The sequence below is a fragment of the Catharus ustulatus genome, chromosome 3 (assembly GCF_009819885.2).
Source record: "Catharus ustulatus isolate bCatUst1 chromosome 3, bCatUst1.pri.v2, whole genome shotgun sequence".
NCBI classification, from domain to species: Eukaryota; Metazoa; Chordata; class Aves; order Passeriformes; family Turdidae; genus Catharus; species Catharus ustulatus.
The window spans coordinates 70665143-70692609 of NC_046223.1; the positions used below are offsets into that span (position 1 = coordinate 70665143).

The 27467-nt window shown below is 39.9% G+C and overlaps 1 protein-coding gene across 1 annotated transcript in view; it reads left to right on the plus strand.

The window, feature by feature from the left end:
* LAMA4 (laminin subunit alpha 4) overlaps positions 1–27467 on the plus strand; it is a 99135-nt gene that overhangs the window by 37138 nt on the left and 34530 nt on the right. Inside the window, exons 5-17 of the mRNA XM_033055343.2 lie at positions 3572–3786; positions 7737–7832; positions 9650–9801; positions 9950–10060; positions 12773–12884; positions 14865–15032; positions 15767–15960; positions 17800–17916; positions 19450–19598; positions 21568–21709; positions 22736–22832; positions 23565–23681; positions 24301–24486. Of these exons, the coding sequence (XP_032911234.1) occupies positions 3572–3786; positions 7737–7832; positions 9650–9801; positions 9950–10060; positions 12773–12884; positions 14865–15032; positions 15767–15960; positions 17800–17916; positions 19450–19598; positions 21568–21709; positions 22736–22832; positions 23565–23681; positions 24301–24486 (1856 nt within the window). The remainder of the gene's footprint in view (positions 1–3571; positions 3787–7736; positions 7833–9649; positions 9802–9949; positions 10061–12772; positions 12885–14864; positions 15033–15766; positions 15961–17799; positions 17917–19449; positions 19599–21567; positions 21710–22735; positions 22833–23564; positions 23682–24300; positions 24487–27467) is intronic.

A 27467-nucleotide genomic window follows, 5' to 3' on the forward strand; every position in this document is an offset into this window, starting at 1 on the left:
AAAAACCCACCCTTGTTTACAGGCCCATGGCTGTATTCTTTTGTTCTTTCAAAATGTCAGGTTTATACACAAAGGATAATGCAGACAATTAAAAGGTCATTGAGGTATCTTAATGGTTATTAAAATGTCAACCCAGACTACGAGCGATACAAATCCTATGAAATGGGTCGCAGTAGCATAGAAACAGCAGAAAATAGCTTTGTTTTCTAATGGCCACTACCCAGCCTGACACCGTGCATCTGTCTCCAGGAAGGCAGAGCTGTGTAGAAAAAGCTACAGAAAGAGGTCAGCCTGTCCTGGTCACCACGTTAAGACCTTGGCTAATTGCTGGGGTAAGGTGCAAGCAGTGACAAACAGGACTTGCCTTCTGGTAGGCTCCTGCTTCTGCTCCCATTTGTATCAGAAATGTCGAAAAGTGTTTCAAAGCTGGATTGATGCATTGCTTGCACCTGCCCACTTGCTAAAGAGCAAGTCTCTACCTGGCACACACTGCTGCTGCTGGGTGTTGCCAGAAAAAGGGCATGTGAATTCACAGAGGACCTTGCTAGGAACTGAGAAAACCAGCTTCCCAAATTGAAATTTAGGAAATAATCATTTTTCTCCCGGACTTCAGTAGTAAGGCATCAGGATGGTAACTGATGACATGCACGTTTTGTCAATGCACAAATGTTAAAAAGAAGAACTGAACAAATTCCGTTTTACTGTCCAAAGCAAATAGATGAAAAATGTTCTTTTGGCATTGCCAGAGAAGAGGAAGTTAATTTTTTACTCACTGATAATTACAGGAAGAAACTATGGCTGCAAAATTAAACAAAGACAACCTTGCAGGTTTATTATAGGAGAGAAAATATTCTTTTTGAGGAAAAAAAAAGTCATTTATTGATACAATCTAGGAAAAGACATTTACTGCAGGCCTCTTGACTTTTTCAGGCCATAAATTGCAGAGATGGAGCAGTCTGTTTCCAGTCAGTGGCCTCTGCTCTTCTCACATTCCACCCACAATTCAAAAGAGATTAAATGCTTCAGCGCGAGTTTTCTTTTATGAGATGTACTGAGTGGCAAAGGGAAGGGGAGAGTGAAGGTAACACATTTATTTTCAGCTCTGAAAGTTTCATATTGCTTTAAATGGCTGCTCTAGATGAAAAGTTATGGCTAGTAAATGTGAGTCATAGAAGAGTGCAGGAACTTTAAAGGTAATCTGTTTCTAACACCCTGCCATGGGCAGGGATGCCTTCCACTAGATCAGGTTGCTCAGAGCTCCACCCAACCTGACCTTGAACACTTCCAGGGATAGGAAACTGTTCATCCACAGCTTCTCTGGTGCAACTTGTTCTGGTGCCTCAGGTGGTCATAAAAAAGCAGCACCTGTAAAATATATCTGTGGGGATGTGAGGAAATGTCCTCTACATTCCTGGCAAGTGAACTAAACAGTTTATTTCAGAAAAGAAGTGGTGGAAATGGCCTTGTCCTGATGAGAGGGCAGACATTGCAGGCTGGTGGGGACAGCACACCGTGGTTGGTAGATGTGGGCAGCAATGAGCAAAAGGTTGCTCTGACCCCAGCCCTACTCAGTGGCCTCTGTGAACCCGGTGGCCACATTAGACAGATGATAATTTGGAAAATACCTGACCACAGGAAAACAAAAAACTGAGATCTTAGAAAATCATAGCAAGACTTCTGACATGACTGGCTAGTAGCTTGACCCAAAACTGCCCACCCTAACTCCCACTGGAATGGGGAATAATTCAACCAAATCATAATCATAAATGACACTCTGCACTCAGTGTTGCATTCACAGCTCTTCAGGGGGTGCACAGAACTCCCAGCCACACTTTAATTCTTTACATCTGGGTCACCCAAATGATAAAATCTGCACCAAAGTTTCTGGCAGTGCTGCAAAGAGACAGAAAGAGCCTTTGTCACTGACAAAAGCAGCATTTGAGACAGCCAAGTGGTTTATATTAAGATACTTAAAATTTTATGTGTTTCTACTGAGGATTCAGGACTGGAATGTGAACAAAGCAGTGTTGAGGAAGTTACTCTCTTTATAAATTTAAAAAAAAAATCAGAAAATATAGGAACAGATCAAATCTTGAAGCTTTTATCAGCTCTCCCACATTTTCATGGTTCAGACATGGCAGAACCTGAATTCAACTGTGTTCAGATTTTGGAAGACAATAGACCTTGGTTTAGCTACCCGACCAGAATCTGGGAAAATTAATCTGAACTGCCTGAAGTGCTTACTCTCCCTTCTTACCAACAGCAGACAGAAAAACCAGCATCTTAAACAGGACTTCGGTTGGGAGACAAGGACAACATAGTGATAAAACAGAATGAACTAGAATATATATTCCTTACCTAAATCATTGAGGCAACTATTCAATCCTACAATTCCTTCAGCCGTTAACAGTGTGGATTGCCCCTGTTCTTCCAGATGATCCCTCCAGTCCATCAGACACTGCTCCATGCTTTTCCACAAGCCAGCTCCCCCAGAGAATCCCTTGCTCACGGATTCACTCTCAATAATGCACCATGCCCACCCCAGTACTAGCTCTCCTTGTGTCAATGGTTGCTTTGCAAAAGCTTGCCTTGCTGGTAGGCTTAAGCACATTCCCTGATACCAGCAGAAACATTTTTAACTGAGATGTTTTCTTTCCAATTAACCAAATCTATTACTACCTCTTTGCTTAGGGCCACTGATCATCCAGGAATGGTACACATTGCTGGTGTGTCTATACTCTGAAAAAACACCGTAATCTCAACATGTCTCTCATTTTAAGATGTAGAAATTTCTCAGTTGAAATGCTTCCCAAACATGATAAGACATGAGAAGAAATTTGGACCTATTTCAGGCCTTCGCTGGGGTGCCTGGTACCCACCTCCCTCTCTCCCTCTGCAAACCAAGAGAGGAATCCTCCCTTCCTGGTGACTGCTTTCAGCCTTTTACCCTGATCCAACAGGATAACATCAAACACATCTGAAAAACGGAGTCTGGTTCAGGGCCTATTCTGTTTTGCAAAAAAACAGAAACCACCCCAATACCTCGCCACAGAAATATTTCTATAAACCTTTCCTGATCAGTACTTTTTATGTAAATTTATAATAGAAATAAGGTCTGAACTGCCTCTGGGTTTCAGCATCCTGAAATGCAGACTCTTACCACAGTTTCCTATATAACACAATATAGTTAGTGAGATAAAGAGCTGAAAGAGACCAAAACAAACGCTGTAGAGCTGCCTTGCTGCCAAAGTAATTCTGTCACAGATTTCAAAACAATAGGGAGCAAATCACTTCACCACTAAAGACACACACAGAAAAATAAATTAATGCAGACTGGTATGTATGAGATACCAGGGGTGTCCAGGAAGGGGAAAATACATAACAGTACAGATTGAGATTAGAGCACAAAATAGCCTCTGTAGGAGTAAAGCTCCTAATTAACTCTCTGTCCATTAGAAACTGCAGATAGTAATCAACTCCTGGTAACATAGATAAGGTCAGAGAGAAAAAGGTGTCGCAGGTAGGAATGTCACTCACTGTTCGTCATTGCCAGTGTTGCTCTTCCTTTCAGGTGTGCCCCTGGTTACTATGGGAACCCTTTGCTAATTGGAAGCACTTGTAAAAAATGTGACTGCAATGGCAACTCAGACCCAAATCTGATTTTTGAAGACTGTGATGAAGTGACTGGCCAGTGCCGCAACTGCCTGCACCACACCAGCGGGTTCAAGTGCGAACGATGCGCTCCGGGCTACTACGGGGACGCCAGATTCGCCAAGAACTGCACAGGTATGGTCTGCAGTTTGGCACAGCAGAGCTGAGCAACAGGTGCACAGCGTGGTCTGTGGATGATCTCCCAGAAATCAGCGATGCCTGAACCAGTTGTCAGATACCTGTGGCTCTAGGAGGCAGGTGATGGGATAATTCGAATGCCTGTTCGGTTGAATCATTGATGCACCAGAGAAATATCTCTTTCCATCTCCCATGAGCAAGTCTCAGATCCCAGACTCTAACATCTCTAGTGCCTGGGCAGGTTTAATGGAGGCATTGTTGTGTTCTCCTGAATCTCGTTTTAAATAAGGTTTTCTGAGACTTCTTTGGGCAAAGTCCTCACCATTGTGCTTGTCCACACCATGACCACTCAGGCTGATGGTGCTTATAGACTTGAAAGTATTTTTTATGGCAACAGGATCATCCTTCCTGTCCTGACCCACTCACGTTCTGCTATTTTCCACAATGGTAATATATTCTGCATTTCCTGTGAGTCTGTGTACTCCTGCTGGTTGCTGTTTTTTCACATGAAAGGTAACTATACCTTCAAGGTCCGGTAAAGTGCTACCCAGAGTGCTTCAACAGAACATACCTGCACAGAGGGGTTGCAAAGTTTTGTCTCCTCTAATATTGTCCTAATTTAGTCTAAGTTCAATCCAAACAGGGCTTTGACCTCATATCTTTTACATTTGCTTTGGCTCTGGAAGAGAAGTTTACATCCTCTTTCAAAGCACTTAGGAACAGACTGCTAAAAGCAAAATGCAAGTGCTCAGAGCAAGAACCTTGGGGCTCCCTCCAAAACTATTTGACAGGGGTCCCTCAAGGATCAGAACACAAAGGAGGGAGGCAGATTATTCCTACCTCAGCCTGACTCAAAGGTAAGACGGTGGAAGCACACACTCAACTTGGACCTCAGAAGTGCTCCAGAGCCTCCAGGTACAAAGCTACAGACCTCAGGGACTTAGCAATGTCTGGATCCTTCTTGAAACTCACTGTGTACTTGGACTTGGTTTTTTTACTTCCTTATTATAAAGTGTTTTGAGACATACAGGATGGAGGCTGTGAGGATGCTAGATAATCAAATGCCCTTTGTGCTTTTATCTTCACTTGTAGGGGACCACATGTGATGGCATAATGCCTCTACTGGTCCTTCCTGGTTTTATATTCCAATAACAGCTAGAATTTGAGTGCCTATCTCCAGGATGTAACTCACATTGTGAAGTCACGTGGATGAATTTCATTCATGCTGAACAGGAAGAGATTGTGCTCATGCACAATGACCCCAAAAGCCAAAGCCATGTATCCCAACCAGCTAAAAAGACATCAGCTGTGGGGAATAGCATGCCCCAAAACTCACTCCCTGCCTGGATTTAGGTAGCCGAGATGTTCATGAAATTCAGCATGTCTGGGATTTTGAGGTGGCAAAAGAAAATCTTGTTTATAAAATTCACTGCCTAATTCACTTCACCTGAGATGTCTTAATTGCAGTTGTCCAGGAAGGTGTGATAGGATCCAATCTGTAGGTCCTGAATTCCATGAGGCAGGAGGAACACACCCAGCACTTCAGCTCTGCAAAGCTCAGCAATCATGCCCTGCCTATGGCCAAAAGCTTCAAGCACCTGAGAGGAACTTTTCCAGAAGTCTTCAAGTTCCAGAGTTACAGGGCATTCTAAGTGTTTGAGCAGGTCATGCAATGAGTGATTTGGGAAGGCATCTCTGAATATACAGTTTCAAAACTCAAATCAAACTTTCATCATCTCTGTACAGTTTTTTTGTTTGCACCCTTGAGGAGGTACACAGGAGTTCTCTGTACAGGCTGTTCACACAGACTTTAAATCAGTGTGGTAATTCTCTGAGTTAGCAGATTTCCTTGCAGTCTTTCATCTTTGCTAAAAATAAAAAACACTTGGGTGTTTGAATATGTTGTGAGAGGTACAGCTTCTCTCTTTTCAGAAGTTAATTTAATCTTGAAGTTCACTCTAGCAAATCCTGATTTTGCAGTATTATGTACCAGAGAATTACACACCTCTCATTTCATCTTCATTTCTGCTAAGCACCACAAGTTCACAGTACTGTGCAGACTGCAGTATATATCAATCCATCCATGATATTCAAACTATTTATGTAGTTCACAGGGAAAGCTTTGTTTGCCTTTGTGGGACAATTAGGAGCTATTGCTCAGAATTGATTCTGAAATAAGTAAAATATCTTTTTTAAACTAAAAATACAGAAACAAAACTATTGTAAAAATCAAGACAGTCTGCATACATGGTTTCCATAGAGCATCTCAAAGGTTATATTAAAAAAAAAGGCAAGAGAACTGAAGAAATAGGTCTATCAATCTAAAATCATCTTTCTTTTTTTCTTTCAAGTGGAAGACAAAACCTGGGTAGCTGTGAACAATAGTTTTCAGCTGCTTTTAATTTTATTTTTTTTTAACCACATATCCTTTAGCCATAATTCAAAGCTCTCCACAAATGGCCCTCAGAAATAAAGGTGCATTTAGAAGCTTTCCCCTCCCAGCAAAATATGGTATCACTGAAAGTCTTAATTCTCTACTAAAAATGTGGTACCTCTTAAATCAGTAGTTGAAAAATGGTCCTGACTGCTTTTGGAATTAATTTGCTCTAAGATTTTGTGTAGCAGATTCACAGGTATTCATTTAAATGAGAAGACACAATTTTATTTTCTTGACCACAAATCTCATCGAAATTTTAACCTTTTAACTTTCTTGCTATCTGGCAATAGCCTAGTCCCCATGATATAGGTAAAGACAAATCTCTACTTTCAACTAATACTTTTCTTCCACTTCTTAAAAAAAGAAATAACAAATTATAAGTAATCATAGGTCCAAAAACTGGGAGGCACAGATTGGAATAAGGTCAAAATGCTGACTGTATCAGAGAGCCCATAACCAATTTCTGTTCTTACATTAGTTAAAAATTATTAGTTCTACTCTACTAAAAACAGTGTTAGTTCTACTGATACTGGTCCACTTACACAAAATAACTCTGACATTAGTGCATGATGTTGTCTTTGAAGTTGTTTTACGTATTTTCTTGACAAATCCTTGAATATGCAATGGGAAATGTAAATACAAGGGCAATTCATAGATAACAATTAATGGGATTGATTAACTGCAATAAAAAGGCAGCAAAATATTTTGGTTTATGAGGTTCTGCTGAAACCATGAATCACAAGACCAAAATAAATTCCAGATAGATTACTGCCATTCTTATGTTCTGCTTGAGATTTTGTTATTGTATCAAAGTGTTCCAAGAATATTTTAATCTTTAAAATAATATATTTTAAAAGGCCAATTAAACCTTGAAAGAGATTTAGAGATGTTAGATTAAAAACTGGACTTTTTAAAAAGCCACTTGTGCTGGCAATAAAAATGTTGATTTCTCAAGTTTGAAAAAATATAAAACGTCATTTATTCTTCATTGTAAGTGGTAGGAGATATTTACTTTTTGATATGTTCAAGCTAACATGAGCTAACTGGAGTCCACTATCAATCCCTGATAGCTGAAGCCTTTTTACTGACAGCCTGACAGAGTGCTGATAAATTCCACAGGGCTGTGGAGAGATTTGTAAGTAATGATTAACTTCAGTTGCCCTGCGTTTCTTAATACATCTCTTAAATGTCACCCTCTCTAGACATTGATGTACAATGGCCCTTCTGGGCAACTCTGGCCTCGCTGACTCTACTGTGACCAACATTTGAAAAAGTCATTTCAGCAGAAGTGTTCTCATTCTGTTTTCAACTTCATATTTCATTTGTTCAAATTTGACCAGTGCAAGAAACGTCTTTTCCAAGTACTGAAAGGAAAATCAGCCTACAAAGTTCTTGATATTGATTTGAATATCCACACACAATCCTAAATATAATAATTTCACTGGTCTTGGGAGGGGGACTTGTACATTTCGAAGATTCTTCTTTCACAAGTCTTTTCTTTTTCCCCCAGCATGTAACTGTGGAGGGAGAATGTGTGACAGCCAGACTGGAGAATGTCTCGCAGACAGTCCTGAAGTTTCCACTGACACAGACTGCCCGACCATCAGTAAGAGCCTTATCATAAAATCACCAATAATTAATATTGTTCTTATATTTAGAAGCTTACAAATACTAACTTAAGAGCTTGGTATGCCAGGGGGCTCAGGATTTTGATGGTGGTCCCACAGGGCACTTAAGTGTGTGAACATACACAGTGTCCTACTTTTTGAGTACTTCAGCATGTTCTCACACACTTGTCTGAGTACAAGCATATTTCCAACTCTGTGATACAGACTGCACATTCAGGTCTAAACTGCAGAGCAGTAGGGAAGTATCACCAAAGCCACTTCTGTAGACCTTGAGATATACAGCCTGAAAAATAATATCCTGACCCTAAAAACTCTCCTCACAACTTTACCTGTGACATCTTGCATATAATTTATGGTTTTCTAGTTGTGGTTTAACCCCATCACCAACACAGCCACTCATTCACTCCAGCAGGAACAGGTAGAGAATCAGAAGGGAAAAAGCCAGAAAACTTGCGCACACACAAGCCACACACACTTTTGCAAACAAATCAAAACAATTAATTCATTCACTGCTTCCCTTTCAGCCATCTTCAGGAAAGCAGGAGCCCACCATGTATAATATTTCCTTGGGAAGACAAATGCCATCACTCCAAATGTCCTCCCCTTCCACCTTCTTCCCCCCACTGTATTTACTGAGTATTGTCGGGAATATCCCTTTGATCAGCTGGGGTCACCTGTCCTGGCTGTGTCTCCTCCCAGCTTCCAGCACACCCCTAGTCTCATTCCCAACCAGCATGGCAGTACAAAAACCAGAAAGGGTCTTGGCTCTGTGTAAGCCCTGCCTAGGAACAGCAAAAACATCTCTACATTATCAAACCTGTGCTCAGCATAAACCAAAAACATGGCCCCACAATAGCCACTGAAATTAACTGTGCAGAAAATTACTCCAGTCAAAGCCAGTACATCTAATATAGATTGCTGCTGTTGACAGCTTGGCAAATATCCACCAGTCAGTTCCTTTCCCACTATCTCCCATACACTAATGATAGGAAGCCTGAGCAGTTTCCAGGAGTACTGTGCTGTAGCTGTTGGTAACCACGGATATTTTTTAAACATTGGTGTATTTATACCTGTATATAATGCACGTATGGGTTCCTGAACCAACTCCCAAAAAGAGGTCATGTGCCTGAAGAGCAACCAGAAGGAAAACATTCTGGACCTGCTAAAATATCAAGCAAAAGTGTCTGAAGGAGTCTGTGTTTCACATTCACCTAAATCTCTTTTACTTAGTGTTGGCACCAGTGTCACTACTAACAAGGTGGCATTGCAATCATTCAGCAGGAACAAGGATATAGTTCTGCACAAGCACTTTCCAAGCACATTGTAACTGTGTTTTTAGAAGTTGCCCTTGTAACTAAGTAGGTGGCCAAGGGCCCATGTGCTGGTCATGCTTATTTCTCATACCTCTAAATTTCAAATAGAAAGTTTGACGTTCTGACAAAATGTAGTTGGTTTTTTTTTGACCTTCATCTGTTGTCCTTCAGGCCACAAACATGTAGAGCCTAGGGAATAGCCAGGAAATACCTCTCCCTCTCTCCCAACTGATTACAGAATCCCTGTGTCAGCCTCTTTGAGCGGTCCCATCTGGTGCTGCTCAGCTGCAAATGTCATAACTGTACTGTTGGACCTTGGAAGTGGGAGGATGAATGTGAAAGAAAAATGGGTAACCGCTGGGAAGCATCAGTGACAAAGAGAGTGAATATCATGGGTCAAGAGCACTATTACATTAATTTAAGATATTTGCTGTTAACTGACATAAACACTAAAAAATTACGCTGTCTTATTTTCTTATCAGGCTGCGATAAATGTATTTGGGATTTGACAGATGACATCAGATTGTCGGTTCTGACTATCGATGAGAGCAAATCCACTTTACTGAGCATTTCTACAGGTGTTGCAGCTCAAAGGCATTTGAATGACCTGAACCTCACTACCACTCATCTCCAGGTACAAATATGGATGATATTTAGGTTTATCATGTAGTTTGAATCTTTGAATTTCCATTCCATTCCATTCCTGTGAATTTCAATCCCTGCCCTCACTAGAGAAGGAGTTTGTTTTCAGTTGCACTAACTCTTTTTTTTCCCACATACAGGAGGCAATGTCCAAAAAAAAGAATCATGCTGTGCTTTGGACCATCCAGGTTGATGATGCTGCCGATGAAATGAATGATCTCATCAGAGAAGCAGAAACACTTGATGAACAGGTTTGTTTACAGCCTTCTGCCAAAGCTCTGAAGGTTTGCACTTTGTCATATTCACCCGTTGGCATAAGAGGTAAGTGTAGAATAGTCCCAGCTGGAAGGAACCTAAAATGATCATCTGGTCCAACTGTCTGAGCAATACAGCAAAAGTTAAAGCATTTTATAAGGGTGCTGTTCAAAATGCCTCTTAAATCCTGACAGACATGGGGCATCAACCATCTCTGGATTTTACAAACCTGTTCTAGTGTTTGACCTCTCTTCATAAAAAAACATTTCTCAACATCTAGTCTGACACTCAAGGTTCACCAAACAAGAGGGGGTGTGCCCTGACAGCTAGAAGAATCTTCTATTTCCATTTCTATTTCTATTTCTATTTCTATTTCTATTTCTATTTCTATTTCTATTTCTATTTCTATTTCTATTTCTATTTCTATTTCTATTTCTATTTCCATTTTATAATTTTCTACTTTAAATCTGTATTAAAAGCATAAGTGAATTATCCATTCTTCTTCACAGAAAAGGAAGGAGGTAAGAAGTGTGTTGACAGTGGTTGGAGGTTTGTTACCAGTCCCAAAAATCTTCCCCTCAGGATCCGAGTTCCCACCTACCCCCTACACAACGTGTTTGAGCTGGAAAAAAACACATTGCCTTTCTCATTCCTATTTTGATTTCTAATTAAGTGACGTAACCAACACTAAACTAATGTAGATTGACTTTGGGAGCATTTGTACTATATCTATTTTACACATATGCTCTCTTAAAATTAAATTAATCCTGATTAGACATTTCAAAATATATTTCAAAACTGCCAGTTTAAAAGGTTTTTCATGTATCCACTGAGATGGGAGCTTGATCAGCACTCAAGATATTTTTAATACAAATATAATCATAAATGTTGCATCCACATCCAGCTGCCAGGCTATAAAATTGAGGTTATCAGCTCTCATCTCCCACATCACTTTCATTGCATCCTATAAGAACATGGCTATGATATACGTTAAGACAAGAAATAAGGTTCAAAATTGCTTATCCTATATTCTAAAAAGATAACAGTAATCATCTTTCTGATGCTACAATATACATATTAGTAAAATACATCACTCTATGTTATTATCAGACAGCCACAGTTGCCATAGAACTAGATTATACTTCATGCTTATTGCAAAGTGCCAGACCTTATATTCACTTTAACAATTCCTTCACAAGACAAACTAAAATTATACCTTAAACTAAAACTCAAATATAGGAGCAAGTAGGGGGCAAAAAAAGCAACAAAAAAAGGAAAGAAAAGGGAAAAAAAAAAAGGAAAGCGGAAGACAAAATTTAGGTTTGTGTGTTTTTAATCAACACTTACTTAGCAGAAAGGGCATGTAAGATTTATACAGACTATGCCTATGCTAAATCAACTCACACTCATAGCTCTGTACCTATGAATGTCTGTCAGAGCTCACACTCCTCAGTGTCCCTCTCTGTAGCTGGTGGGCAGACTGATTAAGGCATTAGGTTTCCTATGAATATTTAGTGACTTTTGATAATAACATTTCATTTGCAGTACTATCTGGGAATTTCTTTCCTCATTCCTCAATTTTACTGTCCCTGAAAAAATAAATTCAGCGTTTCCTCTGGTCTTTTCACGCTGGTTACTTCTAATGCTAGTTCCACATCAACACTTGTGGTTGCTTGTAAGGCAGGGAAATAATGACCCCAGAGTCTGACAGTGAAAGACCGCAATAGTAACTGAATATACTGAGCTCTGTGCTATTTCAGGGTACATTTATGGAAAATGGGTGCTAGGGCCTTGAGTGGGTTTTGCAGAGACATGCAGCATTTTCTATTCAGAGCATTTTATGTGCATATCCCCACATCTCAGGGGTTGCTGCAGATTCTGATCTAAACCACAAAGGCAGGGTGAATGGACCAACTGTAGGCAAATCTTCCTACTAAATATAACTCCTGTAACTACCTGTAACTCCCAAAGTCTGCAAGGGATGAGTTTTGAGTAAAACAGCAGATAGCTTGATCCTGAATATTCGGAAGATGGGAACAAGAAACATTTCTACTAAGCCTCACTTGTTTTATCAGTCTTGTAACCCTTAAAATTTGTTGTTTTATTATTATTCCCATCCCTTTCAGTAGTGCTGCCCACCCTGACCCTGCCTTCAAACGCCACCTGGGGCCTCCACAAAACCTAAGCAAAAAACACAATGCAGAGTGCAACCCCCAACACAATGTAGTGCAGGACCATGTCTGTGCTCTTCAGAGTATTTTCAATCCTTGAGCTTTTTCTTATTTTTAACAATTTGCAGAGCTGGGGATCTCACTTGAGGGAGACACAGATCTAAAAAGAGCTGGGATCTTGGCACCTTTTTCTTCATTCTATTTGTTTACTCAGGAAATGCCATACTAGTAAAATGAGCCAGCCTCACTGAATGCCAAGGAGACTCAGCAGATAGTTTTACAACTGTACATAATTTATGAACATTTCATTGCAGCAAATGATGGATAAATAGGGGATAGGTTTTAATCTCCCACTCTGCAATTCTGAAAACACTGACGAGACAGGTCTTCACTTTGAACACCTTTAAAAACTTTATATGGATTTCTTTATAAAGGACTTCTACCTGCTCACCAGGAGAAAGCAAAATGTGTGTTTATAGAGCTCATCCTCACATCTGAAAAGAAATCTAATGTTTACCTCTCATGGTTTATTCATAGGGAACTGAAGCATCCAGCAAAGGCCGATTGGTACAGAAGGAAACCACGGAGATCAACAACCGTGCTTCTCAGCTTGTGCAGCAGCTGAATAACATCAGAGATAACATTGAAGGTAAATAGATTCATTCCTGGTTCATCTCAGTGTCAAGGATGTATTAATGGAATCTTCATGTAATAATGGATCATCAAGAATTTTTACTGTCCTATATATCAAAGGAAAATCTTTTGATATGTAGGACAGTATGTAATTTATGGCAACAGTGAACATCTTCTCAAGCACAACTGCACTTAAAAAAGATTTCCTAGTCAGAGATAATCATCTTCATCTGGAATATCTATGACATACCATTATCATCCTGAAATATAAAAATGAGATTAAATCAATTGCAGCCTCTTCTTTAGTAACTGCATAAAGCAATGAAACCCCAAATCAATGTACTCAAAAACACCCCTGTCCCCTGTACATCCATTACAGGAAAGCCTCCATTCTGCTGCAGAACACACTGGTTTCCCCCAGTCTTTAGCAAAGCCAGAAGTATGCAAAAGCTGTCCATGGCACCAGAATAGAAATACTGACTGGTAGTTGAGGTTAAACAGCCATTTTCTAATGGAAATATCTGATTAACAGACCTGAGTAGTTCTGTCTTGGCAGTTATTACAAGCCATCTGGCAACTTGTGTAAGGAAGAGGGGTTGCATCCTTGGTTATCCTTACCTCCACGGGTGCTCCATTGCTTTCTCTCAGGAAACATGGTTAATATATCCCATCACACAAAAGAGGCAGACTAAGACCATGTAGTATTTTATATTTGTACTGTCCTTTTACACCTCTGATGCTAAAAAAGTTGATTGTCAGGCCATCTATTACATTTTATTTCTACAATTATTGAGTAAAAGTGTCAGCATGAGCCTCACTGTACATCACTAACAATCATGGCTGATGTCTGTGGATCATCCTTTTGTATCATTAATTGGTTTGGAGCAGGACAGGAACCACATAAGGCAGGTATGCATCTAATTTGGCACACCAATAGCAAAATCATGTCAAGGTGTTATAGAAGAAACAATGTCCATGGCTGTGAATAAAATGAAAACAGTTGGAAACAAGTAGGTGAAAATTATTTCCACCATGCTCAAAACTGTTCTTCTACAGAGGCATCACCCCTGTGCACACACACTTGTCCACAAGGGTGATGGAAAAAGGAAAAAGAAAGGAAAAAGGAATCCATGGGACCCTGGTGATCATCAGTTACTGCTCAGTATGAACCTTTAAAGCTTCACTAATGAGCTTAGAGCCCAGCAAGAGCAGGCATACAGACACTCTGCCAGAGAACCAGTGGTGCTACAATTAAACACCTACTTTTTATAAAAATTTTCAGAAGAATAGTGCTGGTTTTGCCAGCTTTGGTTATCCACAAAGCTAGTGACAAGCACTTGCCAAAGGCACACGCATCTCAGAGCATAAAAGAAGAGGTGATTGGTATTCAAGGCCAGGGAGTGAGAAGTGAGTAAACTTTGTAATTATTACACTGGGAATGGGCAAACAAAATTTCAGCTGCAGGGATAACAACGTTTTTTGAACTGAGACCAAAACCTTGAAATAGTATCTATCTCCAAACCAGCCAGGCAGTATCAGGCCAGAAGCCATATGTTACCTCCTTAGGGTGCCTCAAACTTCTGCAGATGGAAAATGAGGTTACTTCTGTCTCCTTAGCTATTATTTTATAAACAGCAGCACTTAAAAACCATGATCCAAGATGAAGGTCCCAGCCTGCTTCATGCCACAGAACCCAAAATAAAATTATTATCCCAGTCTATAAGAAATGTCAAGCCAAATAATGCACACAACCTACATCTCCTACATCTGCTTAATCCCATCCTCTTCTGATGAGATCTCCACATATGGCAAGTTTATTTAAAGGTTTAATTTTTAGACTGCATTAAACATAATAATTATCTACTATGGAGTTGAAGATAATTGAAACTTTCTTTTGCCATCAGTACTATCACAATTCACAAAAGTAAAAGTAGTCCATGGTATTTACTTCTCTGTAGTCGTACTGAATCGACCATCTGTTCCCTTTTCCCCCTAGAAATCAGCAGCAAGTCAAAATACTATGCAATTCAACAAGAGCTGAGCCCTGAAGAAATTGCCCAGAAGCAGAGCACGGCTGAGGAGATGCTGAAGGAGATCAAACGTCGTAAGCCTTTCACTAATCAGAGGCAGCTTGCAGATGAGGAGCAAAATGCAGCAGAGGAATGTGAGTTTTAAGTCAGTTTTCCTTTCAGCCACGTGCTGGTGTTCAGCTGGCAGATACCGGGCAGCGCTGGGTGTACTGCAGAGCCCATGGGGAGGCACTTGGCAAGCACCAGCTGGTGTGCTGGAGATGCTGCTGCTCCCAAATTCCTGCTCCAAGTCCCTGCTGGTGCTTGATGCTCCTCACAGCATAATGGGGAGGAATAGGTCTGTGTGTGCCTGTGCACTGCAGCACTTCAACAATAGCTGCTCAGGAAGGTTCATGGCAGGGCTGGAATTGCTCATGTGAATGTCTTCCCTCCTGCCAGCTCTGCTATGGGAACAGAGAAAGCAGCAGAGAGAGAAAAGCTGCTGGCATGAGAAAGAGAGGCAGCCTAATTCTCACAGCGTACTGAACATGAGTCAGAACATGAGGCATAAGGATTGTTTTCTCCAGAACAGGCTGCTAGGTTTAACAATGAAAAACAGAAGAAGAGCAGGGAAACACAGACCTAGTTTCTTTTAATAAAATATATTTCAGAGGGGGAATTAATAGGATTAAAATTAAATAGTAAAATGAGAGGTATTTTTCATTCTAAGAAGAGGAGGGAAAATTAAAATCTGGTTATATGATCCCTCAAGTGAACTTTACAAAATGTGTTTTACTGCCACCTGAGAACAGCAACAGAAATTGCTGTATAGGTAAGTTTTCTCAGAAATCCAAGCTTTGGATTTATTGGCCTCTTATTTTTGTCCCAGTGCTACAGCAAATTGAAGAATTTCACGAGAAGTACAATGACACCAGGTCCCTGGTGATGGATGTGCTGGAGCAGCTTGGCGAGCAGGATGTGAAGCTGTCAGACCTGGAGGCGGCATTAGGCGAGGCGCTTGACTATGTCACACAAACAGAGGATACAAACAGGGAAAACACAGCCAGGCTCCAAAGGCAGGAGGTACTGTGCACTACATTTATCATGAGTGTTGGCTTCATCTCTGCCACTGCTTAAAACAGCAGATTGCACGCAATTTAGATTCAGGAATCATCACATCAAAAAAATAATCTCTTGGACCACAACAGCAGGATGAGTTTGACCATTCAGTTCTAAGAAACAACTTGTGGAATTGCAAGGTACTATTATCTATTTGTAGAGTGACAATAAATGAGAAGTTTGGGCATGTCATACCTCGTCAGACCAAGGAAGAGATGGATACTTATGCCTAGACTAGAAAGGCATGTTACAGTAAAACCCAAGCAGCTTGAAATTTCATGTGGCACATCTGCTATAAATATTGTGGTGGGATTATTTCATCCAATTATGTCCTGATTTATAATGTGGGAGGGCCTCATGTTCACAAAACTAATTCCATTCTAAGAAAACAATTACTTATAAAGACTCTGCACTGTATTTGTGCCCTGGGCTGAGTGCATTCATACTGTCTGATCCAAACTTCCTCTGAACCACTTTAAACAAAATGCATCCCCACTTTTTCAGGAAGAGTAGACAGTTGTCCTTGAATCTTCAAGCCCAAAATCCATTCAGGTACCTTGAAATTGGGTTTCCTACCCGCTAGGTGAACTTGCTATAAGGTTACAACACTTTTCCCCTGTGTCCTGTTCAAATGAACAGTTTCAGGGTTTTGAGCAAAGTAACCACTCTGGAAGAGAGCTCAGAGGTGACCAGACCCCTGTAGCCTGTAAGTGAAGCACCTTTGCAGGTTCAAATCCACATGGATGATGAAAAAACAATGTTCATGTCTCATACCCCAGAAAAGTACCCAAACCATCAGCCAAACAAAAGAAAGTATTTTTTTTTCTCTTCAGAGTTCTGTGACTCTTTCCCTGTTTCCATAAATTTCTTTTAAGGAATGCAAAACCAGAATATCCCACCTAAAACTTCTCATTTATATTTTCAGCAAGGAAAAAATTACAAAGAGAACAATTTGAGGGTATTTGAAGCAAACTCTTCATTTTAATGGCTGAAATTTTTTGGATTCTGGAGGAGAAGGCCTTAGCAAGCAATATTGTGATTTGAAGAACGATCTTGCAAATTCAGGCCAACCTGTGGCATCAGTGGCTGAGTTTTGAGTTCTTGAAATTTGCAGTGCTAGAAGTTCATGCTGATAGAGAAGGTCTAAGAATTCAATAGAGAAATCAGGCGTGCTCCTCTGGTGAATCCTTTCACAAGAGCTGGAGATCCTTAAGGACAAAGCCTCTTCTGTTGTCCCATTGTTTCATAATTACAGTGCCAAGCTGCAGCTTGTCTCACAGTTATGAAGCAAAGCCTGGAGTGTGGAGTTGTGTTTGTTCACTGGTTTTAACCATTTGGATCTCTATTATTCCTCACAATGGAGGCAGATGCTGTACAAAAGAGACTGTTCACATTGGCTTTAGTACCGACAAGAGAGAGAGATCTCTGTACTGTAGATTTTTTAAAAGCCTCTAGAAAAAAAAGTTTCCAGATGGCTATGAAAAATCCATGATTAATTTGTCTCTGCTGTGCACTGACTAATGTTTAATTCCAATAGTTTCTTATGCTGTAATATAAAATGAAATTAATTTTTTTTTATCAATCATCCAACATTTTTTCACAAAAGAAAAATAATTCACATCATAATATGTAGCAATTAGAGATGACTAGGAAAATCAGATTTCAGGAATGTCCAAAATCTATTTAGTTCACCACTACCTTTTTGAATTAACTTTAGCACATTTAACAAATATGGTAACATTGTATTTTATCAAAGCACAAATGGTATCGGATATGATTTAGGTTTTTGTGCTTTCATTTTAGAAACAACATGAGAAGATAAAAGCGCAAATGGATGAAGTGAACAGCACTCTGCTCAGTGCCACAACTATTTTGGAAGGACCACAAAGGGTCAACTCTGAGTTAAGTGAAATAATAAAGGTAGGTGCCTCAGTGGTTTGTTTAAATAATAACACTCTGATTTTTTGAAGTCATGTGTTTAGATCACTACTGGGAAAACTCTCCTTTATACGGCTTCAGTGAAATACTCGTTAATATTCCCTGAAAAAGTAGAAGGTTTGTTTGGATAAAAAGCTCAGTAATTGCAATTTACTGCCTAAAAATATTCTATTTTAAAGACACCTTACTGTAGGCAAAACTTAATGAAAGATTTTGCTGTAGAGTTCTCAATTATTTCATTACAAGCAGCTCCCAAAAGATGTTCTGGTAAAATATACTAAATTCCTTTCCTAGTGCCTATGAGTGGATATGGAAGAACACTAAAAATCCCACATATCAGCATTAAAACCAGGCACTCTGACAAATATACATAACCAGATTGTTGTATAAAAATCCTTTCCTGAAACTGTAGACTGCTATCCAATGTTTTGAATCAGACAAGGTGCTGAAGGAAATTTAAGAAATTTAAGCGGTTTGGCTTTTCTCTAAAAAGATGAAGAAAATGAAACTGGGAATTTGCTAACTAAAATATTTACCAAAGCTGCTTTCTTTCTTCGTTACTGATTTTAAAATTGTGAAACAATCAAAAAAAATTGCCCACTTCTTGACATAAAAGTGTGTATCAAATGTCATTAATTTTTCTTTGAAAAAATAATTTGAGAGAATAGGAAGACAGCTTACTTTGTAACCATCCCTGTGTTCAAGCAGTATGTTGGGGTTTTTCTCTGGTGTTTTGTGCAAAACTAATTGCTGCAGTTTATCGTCTTGGGTTCCTCATGGAGGAACCATGCCTTCAGGCAAGGAAGTACCAGGCAGACATCAAACATTTTCCACCCTCATCAGCAACAAGTATTTTCACATTTCACATTTCACCCTCTCTCCATTTCATGCCTTTTCATGTATTTTGAAACACATTTATAAATCACATCTTGTCACATTTATAATCTTCAAAGACATGGGCAGGCTTGAGTACTGGAGAGAAGGTGAATGCAGGTCCATTTGGTCTTTCCACAAGTATTTCATAAAAGGAATAAACATGGCTAAAGCGAAGGGATACTACTTCTCCTTGCCTATACATACATAGGTAGTATTTTGGTGGACTGATTTACAAATTAGACTAATCCAAGATGTCTTAGCATGAGGAATTTCTCTCTGTAAGGAGGCAGAAAGGGGAGAGCACTCTAAAAGGCTTGTCATTGGCACAATTCTAGAGCAAATATGCAAGACATATAGTAAGTCTTTCACCATCTTTATTTTTTATTTTATGCATTTCTCTCCAATGCCTTCTTAAGTGATTTCTGGAATTTTTGTTGATTTTCATCTTCCTGCATTAGTCTCCATACTGGCATTCACCACTAAATATTTCCTCTTTTTCTCTTAAAAGTGTAAAATAAAACAGCTATAACAGACATAAATGAACATGATAATATATGGGGGAAATTAAACATAATAATCAATATAAGACATTATTTTTGCAATCTTCATCTTCTTTCCTTCCTTCCCTGTTTTTCTCAGAATGCATCAGGTTTCTACGCAGAAATAGATGGAGCAAAAAAGGAGCTGCAAGAAAAACTAGCCAACCTGTCCCTGTTTGATGATGATTTGGTAGAAAAGGCTATGAATCATGCACTCAACCTAAGAAGACTTGCTGATGAGCTGGACGGGTAAAATTTAACTTCAGCAGACTCTGTTCACACAAGTGCCACCTACTGAACAGATGAAAAGACAAGCAGAAACACAGTGACAAGAAATAAGCACTAAACCGATCAGTGTTAAGTCATGTATAGAAGGACTTGCCATGGTCCACAGGGAGCAGCTGAAGTTGAGCTAAGCAAAATCTATGAAAACTTTAAAAGAATAAATATATATCTTGCATGGCATTCTCTCTAGTCCAATTGGGCATGCTCTCCTCCTCCTATAGCCAAAGAATAGGAAAGGTAGATTAGTGAAAGGTAAAAAAATACAGAGAATATTAAATGGGGTTTGCAAAAACCACTCATGTCAGTAAGTTCATTCACATTAAATTATTAACGTTACAGGGCACAAAATGAGCTTTGAGATAATTTTATGCCAAGAATAGTTTTACAAATAGAGTAGTTCTGATGCTCAGTAGGTTGTCTCCCAATGAAACTGGCTCACAATAACATCAAAAACTTACTGTAAGTCTTTCTATTTTGCTGGAAGATACTAAATGCATCAACATTGCACCAATTTACTAAAAAATCACTTCTAGATAAAATTAATGATTTTATTTGCAGCTGGGGCTATCCATGGAAAAAACACTGCTGTAAATGAATTCTTAAATAAAATATGTCACCAAATTCTGCCTTAAGTAATATCATGGTGTTATGCTTTTGGAAGATAAGCTTAAAACTACTCTTCAAGTATATTATCTATACACCAGTTGTTGTTCAATGTTTGTGTGCCCTAGACAGGAGATTAAAATAGAGAAAAAAAATAACAGATGGTTTTCTTTTATGCAATTGTATAAAGCTGACATCCAAAACTGTTCTATAATACCACACAAACTACAGAAACATAAAAACCAAACAATATGTTCAGTCTGAGGTCAGCTAACTGGAGGTAGCAGCCGAACTTGAAAGAAAATACCCCATAGGGCTAGCCTTCCTCCCTTAGCAAAATAATTTTAAAATTATTTCCAAGTCCAACACATTAGGAATTTCGCAAAAAGCAAACAAAAGTAATTACAAAATATCCAGATGGAAATATGCTGACTTTACTTTATGTTGAGAAGATTGTCCTGCAGTGAAACTTTAATCCTTTAAAACATTTAGCCTGTCTTTCAAATATCTTGGCTTTATAGGTTTGCTTTGTTAGCCTGTTAGGCTTTTAGTTGATAGAGTTTATTGTTTTGCCTTGAGGGAATTTAGCAGAAAATTCTTGCAATAATGCTGAACTGGGAAACTTAATAATCCCTCTGTGTGCAAACACTTTGCAGTGAATGCACATATGTGCTAATATATCTACATTTAGACTCTATTTCTAACATATTCTTTGAGATTTGCTTATCACCAGAACGTTAAAAAATACTATATTAAAATTGTTAACAGATGAATGTTGAGCCCTGAACCGTCTTCTGTTTGGAATCTCCCCTGAACTCCAGTTGCCACCTAATACGCAGATCAAAACCATGCCATCGAAGGTTTCTTTCAGTTTTTAAGTCTAACTTCCTGCAAATTTTCATGACTAGAAGTAGTTCTTCATCTGATTCTCCTGCTTTTCCCACTTACATTTGAAAAACATAAACAGGACATTGACACAGCTATCCTGGTCACTGGCACACACAGGTCTTTCCATTCATGAATAGGAATTATTCCTATGGAAGGATTACTGATAGACCTGTTATTCGGTTAATTTATGGAATATCTAATCTAGATTTAAAAAAGGTAAAAGCTGAGTAGTCATTTGTTGCTGCTCCAATAAATGTGAAGGGCAAAATTCTCAGAGTTAAATGGCAGGGGAAAGTCTTCTACCCACACAGTTTTCACCTGCTTCAGATTGGTGAAAGACATTGAAGCAAAATTAGGCCAAGTACATTCATGTGTGATTATATACTCAGGAACTACTCTGATTCAGTTTGCTTTCTTTCATCTTTTACTCTCCTTCTAACAGGAATTTGTATGGTGTTGATTCAAATGGTTTGGTACAAAGGGCAATCAATGCTTCAAACGTGTATGAAAACATTGCTGGTTATATCGAAGAAGCCGATAAAGCTGCATTGTTGGCATTGAACACAACAAACCGAGTCACAGACGTGAGTAATTTTCATAATATCAGCTTTTACTTTATAATGCTTCAGGGACTTCAGGCACCTAAGTGTAAAGAAAAAACAAATTTGGCTTAACTGGCAGCATTGAACTTCTCACTGCACATTTTTTTCCTTTGTTATTTCCTGAATTAAATCCCACGTAGTTAATTATTCTTCCAGTCCAAAGGCCCCTGGTATTTGAAAAGACACCGTTTCCCATAGGATGATGCTGCTCTGCGTTGTCATTCACACTGAGATATTTTTGTGAAATTACAGACAACTTCCTACTCCTGAGCTGGTATTTAGTGCTTGAGTCCTCCTACTTCACTCAGTGCCATGTGGCAGGAAATGTGGCCAAGACATCACGTGTCTCATAGAAAATCAGGCTGAAATGGGTCAAAGCCCACTCTTACACTCAGTGGAAGGAGTAGGATGCTAATTTTGTCTCTGGCCTTACTGTTCAAAAATATTTTACATGTCTTTTCCATATGCCTATAGTTACCAATCTGTATGCATGCTATTTACCAGCAATTTATTAGTGGGATAGCAAGAGGATTTGGGTAGATTAAAGGGGTCTGAGCCCCAGAGGGCTGAGGGACTTCAAGTTCAGCCCTCTGTTTCCAGCATACTGCCACAGACTGCAAGGCAACTCCCCATGAAGTGAAAGCATTCATCACCTGAGATGACAGTAGAAATGAACAGTCACAGTGCCTAAATAACATGCAACATTTAGTCACATTGACTAAACTGGAGCTGATAAATTAAGAGGATTTTCTCCATATTTGTTACACTAGTAGTAGGGTTGTTTGGAAAATCATAGATCTCTTTAAGCTTTCTTAAAACAGAAAATTTTGCTTTTCAGACCTTTTTCCAATCCAGCTGCCAATCTTAAATGTTAACAAAGCAAATGAAACTGCAGTGACTGTGCAGTTGCATTTATATGCAGGTAAAATAGTGTCCACAATTAAGCACAATGAAGTGGAATATTTGGTAAGAATTATTCTGACTCTCTTTTTTGGAACATGCTTGTAGGCTGCAGTTGGAATTGATACTCAGGTCATTTACCATAAAGGTAAAAGTGAAGAACTTCTCATCCGAGCCATGCAGCTACAACGGACAGCACATGACAGTAAATATATATCCTTTCTACTTTCCCAATCAGCTTATAGCCATGCACATTAAAATAAATTTCAGAAGCACATCACTAATCGGCTATTGATTGAATTTACCACACAAAATACTTGAAATGGCCATGGGCACAGTTTGAGCAGGTCATGTTTTGTCACCCTACCAGATACTGATAGTTTACTTTATTCATTAAAAGTCCATTTCAGATACAACTGCTGTTTTAATATGTGACCCACAAGCCATTGTTCACTGGTAAATATACTCAATTAAGTAGTTCAATTAAAATCAAATCACAGCAGCTAAAACATTCAGAAAGCTGGATTTCACCAGTGGAGAGCAATAATAAATGTTAAAGTAGCTTGACACACCTTAAATGAAAGTAAGATCTAGAATTATAGAATCACCTTTTAAATTTTTCAGAACATTTTGAGTTCCTTAAAGCTATTCCTGTGCACTAGTTGCAGTTATTCTCAACACTTCTGGTAAAGCAGAGAGAGAGTACTGACTGAAACACAGCTCTCCAGATTTTTGGAAGACACCCTGTGGCAAGCAGGGGTGCTGCAGGGCTGTTTTTATCTTTAGATTATGTAAAGAGTGCAAGTATGACCTAAATTAAAAGAGGCCATGGTCTGTGTATTAAATGCCTGATGACATACCTCCCCAGGACTGAATTTACCTTTTCAGATGGTGCTTTGGCCACCCCTCAGCTGTACCTGCCCTTTTCTGCCCACAGGCAGCAGTTACACCATTGCAGACACCAGCTGGCAAGTCAATGGCACTTTTGCCAGAATGAATGCCCTGCGGAGCCAGCTGATGAGAGCCATCGCAAAAATGCAATCAGCAGAGACAGGTTGGAAGAGGAACTTCCTCTTTATGATGCTTTTTCTTCATGACTTTAAGAGTATATTTTCATCTTTGAATATGGATTTGAAGTTGTTAGTAAGAGTTCAACACTGTGGACACTTAAAAAGAGTTTGACTGAAACTACCAGACCTAGATATCAAATATCCAGTTTTAACATTTTCATAATGAAATTAAATGTTTTGTCATTGAAATTATTAACATTCTTCTTGAGCCTGGTCTTGGCTGTGATAGAGTTAATTTTCTACACAGCAGTTAGCATGGATTTGTGTTGAACAGAGAGTTGATAATACAGAGATGCTTTTGTTGCTACTGAGCAGGGCTTACACAGAGCCAAGGCCTTTCTGCTTTCCATACTGACACACTGGTGAGGAGACTGGGGATGCATGAGAAGCTAAGAAGCAGCACAGCCAGGACAGCTGACTCCAGCTGACCAAAACAATATTCCATTCCATATGACATCATGCTCAGTGTATATAAACTAGAGGGAAGAAGAGAAAAGGGAAGGGGAAGACAGAGAGTGGGAGGGATGGGGGAGGGACAGGACACACAACACACACCAATATTTGAAAGAGCTCATTTCCTATCATTCCCTGTTTGCTCTGTAGAGGAGGCCAGAGAGCGTTTGGAGCAAGCTCAGCTGAGGACTGCAGAGGCTGTAAGTGATACCACGACAGTGACACAGGCTACCACCCCCATGGATGAGAACGTGAGGTTGTGGTCCCAAAACCTGCAAGACTTCCAGCACAATTCAGAGGCATATGACAGTGCTGTACATTCAGCTGGGGATGCAGGTATGGTGACCTGAAATTTGCCATTCCTCAGTGTTAAAAAATCAGGGAGTTGTCACAATAACATGTTGCATGAATTGTTTACATTGCATATTCATAGCATGTAATCATCTAACATTTTCTCTCCATGAAAATTTTTGAAAGTTAGCAGTTGTCCAGGTCTTCACTATATTTTAAGAACACTCAGGGACTTCCAAAAATTATTTGAAGACTTAAGTGCTGAAGACTCACTGACTTCTAATTCATTTTTTTCAGGGTACCAAGGTCACACTGAATGGTAAACAGCTTGTTTAAACACTTCTCACTATTATAGTTGGTGATTTAGGATTTTTTGTTTGTTTGTTTTTTACCACTGAGAGGCATTTGAAAACAGAGCCCTTTTGTCCTCAGGAGTGCAAACATGGAGAAGAAATGGTCCCTCACTTGATGAGCTTGTAGTCTAAACAAAGGGATCAAAGAGGATAAAGGAGGAAATAAAATATTTAAGCAGGGTGATTTCTGGAGAAGCTTGTAAACATCATATTAATTCCACTTTTATTATTGGAAACACTGGAAACATTGGAAAACTTATGAAAAATTTAAGGCAAATAAAGAGACAAAAAGAAAAGCTAAGGCAGACTAAAAAAACTGAAATGAAGATGATAGGCAAGAGCAGAAAAAGATGTGAAGATGAAGCTGAAATGAAGTGATTGTAGAAAGAAGGAAAAGAACAATTGGGGAAGAAAATAATCAATCTAGAAATGAAAATATTTTGAATAAAAACCTGATTACAGCACCACTATTTATTGCTACATGTATTCTTGACTCTTCCCAGGAGGCTCACTTATCCTAGGATATTTATGGCTGGGGAGGTTGGAAATCCAGAACACATAATTTCCTTCACAAGTTTGAGGATTCCATCACCTGCAGACTTGTTCAGTGATGTCTTGCCTCCCAAAAGTGTCCCAGAGAAAGTCCATAATTTCATTGACTCTGTCTCCAGAAAGTCTGAATCTCAAACCTACTGCCCTAAATCCCTTCTCCTTCTGTCAGGAAGTTTGCAGCTCAAGTGTCATTTTTCTGCAAATGGTGCTATGAACACCAAACCCAACATTGTTTCTAGTGTTCCAAAGTCACAGTCTTCCCTCTCAGCTGGGGAATCCCAAGAGTTATGTTATTTTCAGAATTCCATGATCAATAAGACCCTTATGCCTAGTATTCTTGGTTAAGTGAGTCCTCCCAAGAACTGGTATAGAAGTGGTTCCCTTCACAAGAAGAAATTCAGTGCTATTCAATATCCCAATTTCTGGCTCCAGAACTGGAGGAAACTCAGATTTCTCTGAGCTTTTCACCTCTGGGAATGGGTAAGTTCACTGCTAGTCACTGCACAGAGCTGCATAAGATTGTAGTTAATATAACAGCACTTTTATTGGATTGCATTGCTTTAAAACGTTTTTGATCACCACAGAACACAGTTTAGACTATGGGCTCTAATTACCATGTAAAATACAGTAATTTCATGACCATAAGGCGCACCGGACTATAAGGCGCACTTTTCTTTGCGGCGAGGATCCGTCCCCAGCTCCCTCCGCGTGGTTGCTGGCCGAGGCCCCGCCTCAACCTGGCAGCCATGGGCCCCCGGGCTTGCCTGTACCCGGCGAGGCCGGGATATGCCCACCGCTGCTCAGCCCCGCCTCCCCAGGGCCGGGGCATGCCCAGCGCTCCTCGGTCCCACCTCCCTGGGGCCAGGGCATGCCTGCCAGGGCGTCACGTGCCCCCGGGCCCGCCTGTACCAGGCAGGATGGGCGCCATGCGCCCCCGGGCCCCCTGCATCCGGCAACCACGGCCCCGCCTCCACCTGGCAACCGTGGCCCTGCTGGCTCCCCCCACGGCTCGCGGCTCACACTTCCAGGTTGGCAAATTTCCTAACTTTTGCCCATATATAAGGCGCACCGGACTATAAGGCGCACTTCCGGGTTTGGGTGAAAATTTTAGTCAAAAGGGTGCGCCTTATAGTCGTGAAATTACTGTAATGCAAATGTGGATATGATTAGCCTCCCAGGAGGGAATGGTATGATGAAAAACATCTAAGAGAAACAGTGTGCTGTAGCTTACACATGAAGGTTTCTGGGTTTAGTCACCTTTACACTTGATTTACATTTAACATTTTCCTTTGACAGCTTAGTAGGTAGAGCAGCAACACAGACTGCATTTGCCTCTTCTTGCTCAAAATGCCAGCAGACATTCAGGATTCAAAAAACTCTGCTCATACTAGCTCTTGTACCTGAGGAAATATTTCCAGCAGCATTTGACATGCTCTGTAAGAGTGAACAAAGTTAAAATGACCCAGCTGTCCCTTGGTTATGTTCCCAAAAAGGAACAAGAACAGCTCCTGTGTGATGTGCCTGGAAAAAATGTCTTCTCTGTGATGATGGGTTTGCAGGTAGTCACCTTGAAAATGCTTGTTTATATCCAAGCTCCTGGAGCACCTGCTGATCACAAACTAACAGTTGGAGAGATGCTAATATGCAACCTACAGCAAAGTGTGCTCTAGTACATTTGTGGAGGAAGCTTCTCCATGGCATTTTTGTTCTGAAGGCATTTTATTTGTTTGTTTAAAGGTATGGTGAGGTGTTTTTTTCCAGAAACATCAGGTGGAAGTAGCTGAGAAGAGAGATCAGTGCTACACAGGAGGCTGGCACAGGCAGTGCTCCAGACAGATATGACTGTGATTCACAGCCCAGGAAGACAGATGTAGACATGCCAGGCATGGTAGAGCCTTCCCAGATCAGCCCGGGAGAGGCTGATCTGACAGGAGGAATGTCCATCAAAATCCAAAGGAAAGTCACAACAAATGTTCAGACAGGTGCCTGGGCACACCAAAACACCTGATCTTCATGCCAATAACATTACCAGAGCAACTGAAGCCTCCAAGCTGGCATATCTGCACTGGTCTTGAATAAAGCTTGCATTTGGTGCTTGGAAGGATGAGAGCATGTCTTGGC